Source organism: Watersipora subatra, chromosome 1 (assembly GCF_963576615.1).
Source record: "Watersipora subatra chromosome 1, tzWatSuba1.1, whole genome shotgun sequence".
Taxonomy (NCBI): domain Eukaryota; kingdom Metazoa; phylum Bryozoa; class Gymnolaemata; order Cheilostomatida; family Watersiporidae; genus Watersipora; species Watersipora subatra.
In genome coordinates, this window is record NC_088708.1 from 35752178 (window position 1) to 35760749 (window position 8572).

Below are 8572 nucleotides of genomic sequence, written 5' to 3' on the forward strand. Positions count from 1 at the left end.
ATTACCAACAAACTGCCAAAATCAAATAAAATCAAGTCAGTTGCTAAGTCAAGATGAAGTAGGCCTGACCTTGCACCTATTAGTAACAAGTGATTTGTAAATTATCTGATTCACAAGTTTGGTAATCCCACGACCAAACGAGCGGAGCAAATTTTGAGAGTTTTTATGATAAATGCATGTGAAAACAACTCACGAAAATTATTCATCAACAACGTCGCAAACCCTTGTTTAAAATCTCATCGACAAATTTAACCATTTTTCTGTGGAGTCGTTTAAGTATAATAACGATACAAAACACGTATAACCCTATTTAAATATATTACCAAGTCTTTGAAAAGTGTCGACAGTATCTTAAAACTTACCCATCAGAACGGATTATACACAAATAGGCAGATTAATTTGGCCGAAAATCGTTAGTAAAACTTGCTAAGCCTTACTTTTATCAAAATTAAGACCGGAAATTGAAACGACGAGCGACAGAGAATAGAACCATTAAGTCACGAAAAAATAATGTGCACATTTTACCAGTCCATAGCATTGTCGAATTGCCGAAGGTTTCTGTAATTAACGTAGGAGTACTAAAATATAATCGTTTCATTTTTGTCGATTTCAAAGTAACCGACATTTTAGACACTTTTGAGTACTTTGGTATTCTAACTGATGTCCAACGCAGTGAAAGTAAAGGAAATGGCGATGATATTTTTTCTAACGATTCTTATGAGATTATTACTATATTTAATTATAAGTTTGGATGACTATTGAAGTGTTATAGTCACACTAACAACATCAATGATGGGCAATATGTTACTGTTATTATTTTTTCTAAATAGTTTTGTTAAATAGATTTTCTAAAAATCTATATAAATATCACAACTTCTTGATATTGTTAGCTATGACGTTTTGAAATGTAAACAAAATTGTGCATTGGTTTTCTATTATTGCTGTATTACTATATTAATAATATTGGTTATTCTAACAATATCAGTGCATTTTACTTCTAATATTGCATTTCTCTTATTGCAGGGGGAGAGATATAAACATATAATCCTTTCCTTTCATTATTGCTGTTTGTTGTGCATAATAACACCCACACCCAGTACATTACAGCTACCATTGCAGTTATCCTATTGCACTGCAGTGCCATTTGACTGCTAATATTGCATTTCTCAACCATCAGTACCCTTTCTCTTTTCCAATATCACTTTGGTCGTGAGCTGTATGACAGGGGAATTTCTAGTAGTATTAATGATTGTTTATTAAGACAGTGAAAGAGCAGAAAGCGCTGGTTATCTTTCAATACTGATAGCCTGCATGAGTAAATACTCTTGTTCTCATCTTGGAATCGTTGGACCATTTACATCGACTTTACCCTATAATAATCAGTTTAGGGATCAGCTGCAATTACAAGCTGATTTGTTGACAACTATAAATTGCAAGAGCAAAGCTATCAATCCAACAGATTTCTACACAGAAGATCATGTAGGTAAGGGCTGTAACTTTGCCATTCTCAGCTTTTGTATCATACACCTTTGTTACAACAGCAACAGAGAGTAAGTAAAAATACCTTGGACAACAGAAGACCAGTCCATGGCAAACCCCTCAACTCCGTGTCCATTAAACTCTTGTAAAAGGTGTTGAGGCTTTGTCTTACTCTGCTTGTTATGTTCAGAGAGCATGTGAGAGTCACTGAGAGCTGCGAGCGGGTCTTTCAGATTCCAAATGTAGACTATTCCCCTCTCGCACCAGCTAGCCGCCACAGGCACATCACCTACACTGCTTGCCTACAATACACCTATACTAGATTTTTATCAACATACAAGTAATCCTGATGTTTTCAATGAAAGTCTACAAGTCTGACTGGGACACTCTTACAACACCCTAATACATACAGCATACATACAACACATCTCCCATCATAATAACATATACAACACATCTCCCATCATAATAACATATACAACACATCTCCCATCATAATAACATATACAACACATCTCCCATCATAATAACATATACAACACATCTCACATCATAATAACACACAACACGAGTCCTTCCAGATCAAAACCGTGTTTCAAAGCTAGGCGAGGCCTGTAGAAGAACGATTACCTATTACTGCTTTGGTATCACAGGCATGATAAATTTCTTTCTACATACCCTTATTCTATTGACAGCACCGAGTGGATGCTTAATCGTTGCTGCAGATAAAACTGGCGCTTTAGATTTATCTGCCCCTTCCTCATCATCACTCTCTTCCTCGGATTCCTCGCCAACCTTTGCCTCTTTAAACCTTCATGCAAACTCAAATAGATTTTACACCTCAAAAAAGTATTATAAAAGAATAAGAAAAGTATAATTGGATACTTTTAAAGAAAAAAGGAATCAAAAGTGTGACAGCAAATGTTGTCATGACTATGTTATCACAAATGGAGCATAGCATGTGCCAGTGTAGAATGTGATGGTAAAAATAGAATCAGTTGTGGGCAAATAATGTAATGCTATAAACCAACGTAATGTAATGCTATAAACCAGCGTAATGTAATGCTATATACCAATGTAATGTAATGCTATAAACCAATGTAATGTAATGCTATAAACCAACGTAATGTAATGCTATATACAAATGTAATGTAATGCTATATACCAATGTGATGTAATGCTATATACCAATGTAATGTAATGCTATATACAAATGTAATGTAATGCTATAAACCAACGTAATGTAATGCTGTATACAAATGTAATGTAATGCTATATACCAACGTAATGTAATGCTGTATACAAATGTAATGTAATGCTATATACCAATGTGATGTAATGCTATAAACCAACGTAATGTAATGCTATATACAAATGTAATGTAATGCTATATACCAATGTGATGTAATGCTATATACAAATGTAATGTAATGCTATATACAAATGTAATGTAATGCTATATACCAATGTGATGTAATGCTATATACAAATGTAATGTAATGCTATATACCAATGTGATGTAATGCTATATACAAATGTAATGTAATGCTATATACCAATGTGATGTAATGCTATATACAAATGTAATGTAATGCTATATACAAATGTAATATAATGCTATATACCAATGTGATGTAATGCTATATACAAATGTAATGTAATGCTATATACCAATGTGATGTAATGCTATATACAAATGTAATGTAATGCTATATACCAATGTGATGTAATGCTATATACAAATGTAATGTAATGCTATATACCAATGTGATGTAATGCTATATACCAATGTAATGTAATGCTATATACAAATGTAATGTAATGCTATATACCAATGTGATGTAATGCTATATACAAATGTAATGTAATGCTATATACCAATGTGATGTAATGCTATAAACCAACGTAATGTAATGCTATATACAAATGTAATGTAATGCTATATACCAATGTAATGTAAACCCCAGCTGGTAACAAAAATGACGATTGATTTGCCATATGAAGACCATACTTTTGGGAGATTACGTACGGCTTGTAGATTCTGGGTAGACCCATGCGGGTACATACAAGGTGGACTCAGGTCCATACAGGTTCATTCTATATGAACCTGAGTGTACCTACATACAAGAAACCTATCATTAAAGTGAGAGTTCAAATTAGCAGATACCTGTACATGTTCGACAACTTCATAACAATCACTGCATTCGTATGTGAACGCTCAGCCTGTGTTCCAGCGACGATGTAATTGGTCATAGGATATGATTCTCGTTTGTCTCCTAAGGCATCTTTGAGAATATCAAAGCTCAAGCAAGGAGCACCTAAAATAGCATTGGGCAGATTAAGATCCACTAGTAACTATACGCTGTACATTAGTAACTATACGCTGTACACTAGTAACTATACGCTGTACACTAGTAACTATACGCTATACACTAGTACAAGTGGTACAATATGACATAATACATACACTAGTACAAGTAATACAATATGACATAATACATACACTAATACAAGTAATACAATATGACATAATACATACACTAGTACAAGTAATACAATATGAAATAATACATACACTAGTACAAGTAATACAATATGACATAATACATACACTAGTACAAGTAATACAATATGACATAGTACATACACTAGTACAAGTAATACAATATGACATAACACATACACTAGTACAAGTAATACAATATAACATAACACATACACTAGTATAAGTAATACAATATGACATATCACATACACTAGTACAAGTAATACAATATGACATAATACATACACTAGTACAAGTAATACAATATGACATAACACATACACTAGTATAAGTAATACAATATGACATAACACATACACTAGTACAAGTAATACAATATGACATAATACATACACTAGTACAAGTAATACAATGACATAATACATACACTAGTGCAAGTAATACAATATGACATATCACATACACCAGTATAAGTAATACAATATGACATATCACATACACTAGTATAAGTAATACAATATGACATAACACACACACACACACACACTAGTACAAGTAATACAATATGACATATCACACACACTAGTACAAGTAATACAATATGACATATCACATACACCAGTATAAGTAATACAATATGACATATCACATACAACAGTAGAAGTAATACAATATGACATATCACATACACTAGTACAAGTAATACAATATGACATATCACATACACTAGTATAGGTAATTCAATATTTAGGAGTATAATAGCGATATTTTAATGCATTGGAGAAGGTCCGCAGCAACACGACTGATATTCTTAAAGAATTGGTCATGTCCTTGAGGGTTACTGTATACTGGGTGCAATATTCTTCTATTCCACAATTCATGTAAGATCTTAATATGATATAGTTAATAACCATAAGTGGGCTTGGTTTTTTGTACACCTAAAGAAGAATATTATTATCCATTAAGCAAAGCAATGTCCAGCACTCCTATAACATATACCCCAGGTAACGTAAATTCCACTCGACGTAAAAAAATAGATGAAAAGTTTTTGCTTTGTAAAAATTTCCATATAGCATAATATATAATTTCCATATAACATAATATATAATTTCAATATAACATAATATATAATTTCCATATAGCATAAAATATAATTTCCATATAACATAATATATAATTTCTATATAACATAATATATAATTTCCATATAACATATAGTGTGAAATCAGTAAAGTTCTCTAACCCAATTAGCATAATGAAAATCTCAGTTAGCTTTCGAATAATGCTTTCTCTCCTGATGGCCATGGGAGAGAAAACGACTTGTAAAGTTTTTTTGTAGTGTGTAGAGTAGCGTATTATATGCATCTAGTACCCTGGCAGTCTAGTTCAATGTGAAACATCAGCAGGTGTGTCAATAAGTCATCGAGAATAAGTAGTTGCACAATTATTTAAAAATACAGTGGAACCTCGGTTCTCGAACGCTTCGGTTCTCGAACGCTTCGGTTCTCGACCGACTCGGTTTTCGACCAAAAAATTTGAGATTTGTTCATCTTGGATCTTGACCATAAATTCGGTTCTCGACCAAACCGGAACATGCACATTTGAATTAAACGTTTGGACAGTTCTGGAAACAGCATGTTTATACGTTTAACGACATTGTTATGAGCCACTTTCGGAAAGTTCTCAAACAAAGGAAGAAGTTTCGCGTCATAAAATCTTTACAAAAAGGAGCCATCTGGGAGGACGTTGCTTCTACCGAAGAGATTTTCTAGGGACTCAACTCCTTCAGTCGAATAACCCTAACATGTTTTGGAGGAGAATTCTTCTTCAAAGATGTGAAGTAAACATGCCATTGATTTTTCTATTTTCTTTTTCACACGATTTTTGATGTAACTAATCTGTTGCATTTTTTTGCCGTTTCATTATCACTTTCTGCGATTTTTGGTATTGTATCTTAATCTTTAATGTTTTCGATATTTTAATAACAAAAAATATGAAATGTTTATTTTATTTTTTTTCATCATCATAGATAGAACATATTTTATTCAAATTAAACACGATCTATATCTACCCATTTTTATTTATAGTATGCAGTATACAGTAGTTTATACTGTAAAATATTAAAAAATACTTTACCGAAGTTGTTAAATCGACTTGGAATGGATTAAAACTTACATACATTAATTCTAATGGGCAAACTTGTTTCAGATCTCGAAACACTCGGTTTTCGAACAACCTTCTGGAACGGACTGTGTTCGAGAACTGAGGTTCCACTGTACTTAGAGGTGGTATATTGGATCAGGTGTTAGAATTAATCAAGTCCACCAATCTGACTGTCAAGAGTTGGAGTATCGTCAAAAACTATATTCTATCTTAAGCATGAACCCTGGCTCATAAACCATACATAACAGTTTCTTAACTTGTCAACGTATTTTAGATTAAACATGACAGTAAATTAGGATCTATGGAGACAGTTATCTCACTGTATGAAAACCCACTCATAGTAATTTTTTTTAAAGAATAATGACTCCTAGAATGATTTGAAGTGTGAAAATGCAGCCAATAGTAGTACATACCAGTATGAGTGTAGTACATACTAGTATGAGTGTAGTACATACCAGTATGAGTGTAGTACATACCAGTATGAGTGTAGTACATACCAGTAGGAGTGTAGTACATACCAGTATGAGTGTAATACATACCAGTATGAGTGTAGTACATACCAGTATGAGCTTTGTGTAACATGATATACACTGACTCATCTACAACCATTTTGCTGGGCCTCGAGTCATAATCTTCTCCTATCTCACATCCAGGCAAATAAACTCTCCCTTTTGAGCGCTCTTCATCCTTTCCCACAGAAACATTTGAGTGATGATTCATACAGCAGAGCTTTCATTCACGAGAGACAGCATCCTGACAGGTGTTTAAACTTGTGACAATAATAAAATTTGTGGCTTGAATGTTGAGTCTTCACAACAAAAATAAAGGATTCACTTGTACTAATGACCAACAATCCAAGGTTGTAAATCAAATACAGTAACTACTCGTACTACAGACAAACAGTGCAAGGTTGTAAATCAAATACAGTAACTACTCGTACTACAGACAAACAGTGCAAGGCTGTAAATCAAATACAGTAACTACTCGTACTACAGACAAACAGTGCAAGGTTGTAAATCAAATACAGTTACTACTCGTACTACAGACAAACAGTGCAAGGTTGTAAATCAAATACAGTAACTACTCGTACTACAGACAAACAAAGCAAGGTTGTAAATCAAATACAGAAACTACTCGTACTACAGACAAACAGTGCAAGGCTGTAAATCAAATACAGTAACTACTCGTACTACAGACAAACAGTACAAGGTTGTAAATCAAATACAGTAACAACTCGTACTACAGACAAACAGTGCAAGGTTGTAAATCAAATACATTAACTACTCGTACTACAGACAAACAGTGCAAGGTTGTAAATCAAATACATTAACTACTCGTACTACAGACAAACAGTGCAAGGTTGTAAAGCAACATAAAAAAGCTTTTAACCCCTGATTAAACTCAAACTACATGTTCAAAAATAATAAGCTTAGTTTTAGGTAGGAAATATCAATTACTTCATCATCTTCACTCTCTGGTATCAAATCATCATCGCTCTCCATCTCTTCATCGCTGATGGACTGGTTAGCAGTATCCTCATAATCCATAATGGCTGCCTCAGTACCTGGCAAATAGTCTCTTAAATTGACAAACAACAACAACGAGATGAACACAGTGTGAACACATTGACACATTGCCACCTCTACAACCCCTCTTATTACACAGTTACTGATACAACCATAAAGTAAACAATGATGAAGATGGTATAGCTTGGTTACACTAGATGTTCAGAAGGATTTATTTGACCAGCAGTCTATAATCAATAGGTAGGTTTCACCTTCCTACATACATATCAACTTGGTATAATAGCAGTCTATAATCAATAGTGTAGGTTTCACCTACTTACATACATATCAACTTGTATAATAGCAGTCTATAATCAATAGTGTAAGTTTCACCTTCCTACATACATATCAACTTGTATAATAGCAGTCTATAATCAATAGTGTAGGTTTCACCTACTTACATACATATCAACTTGTATAATAGCAGTCTATAATCAATAGTGTAGGTTTCACCTACTTACATACATATCAACTTGTATAATAGCAGTCTATAATCAATAGTGTAGGTTTCACCTACTTACATACATATCAACTTGTATAATAGCAGTCTATAATCAATAGTGTAGGTTTCACCTACTTACATACATATCAACTTGTATAATAGCAGTCTATAATCAATAGTGTAGGTTTCACCTACTTACATACATATCAACTTGTATAATAGCAGTCTATAATCAATAGTGTAAGTTTCACCTTCCTACATACATATCAACTTGTATAATAGCAGTCTATAATCAATAGTGTAGGTTTCACCTACTTACATACATATCAACTTGTATAATAGCAGTCTATAATCAATAGTGTAGGTTTCACCTACTTAAATACATATCAACTTGTATAATAGCAGTCTATAATCAAT

At 33.1% G+C, this 8572-nt stretch overlaps 1 protein-coding gene across 1 annotated transcript in view; it reads right to left on the reverse strand.

Annotated features, from left to right (window-relative positions):
- Positions 1-7708, reverse strand: part of LOC137392242 (glutamate-rich WD repeat-containing protein 1-like) — a 30099-nt gene extending 22391 nt beyond the window's left edge. The window contains exons 1-5 of the mRNA XM_068078911.1: positions 7606-7708; positions 6709-6835; positions 3647-3797; positions 2158-2290; positions 1565-1781 (exon numbers count right to left, since the gene is read on the reverse strand). Coding sequence (XP_067935012.1) covers positions 1565-1781; positions 2158-2290; positions 3647-3797; positions 6709-6835; positions 7606-7695 — 718 coding nt within the window. The 5' untranslated portion in view covers positions 7696-7708. The remainder of the gene's footprint in view (positions 1-1564; positions 1782-2157; positions 2291-3646; positions 3798-6708; positions 6836-7605) is intronic.
- Positions 7709-8572: the final 864 nt, after the last annotated feature.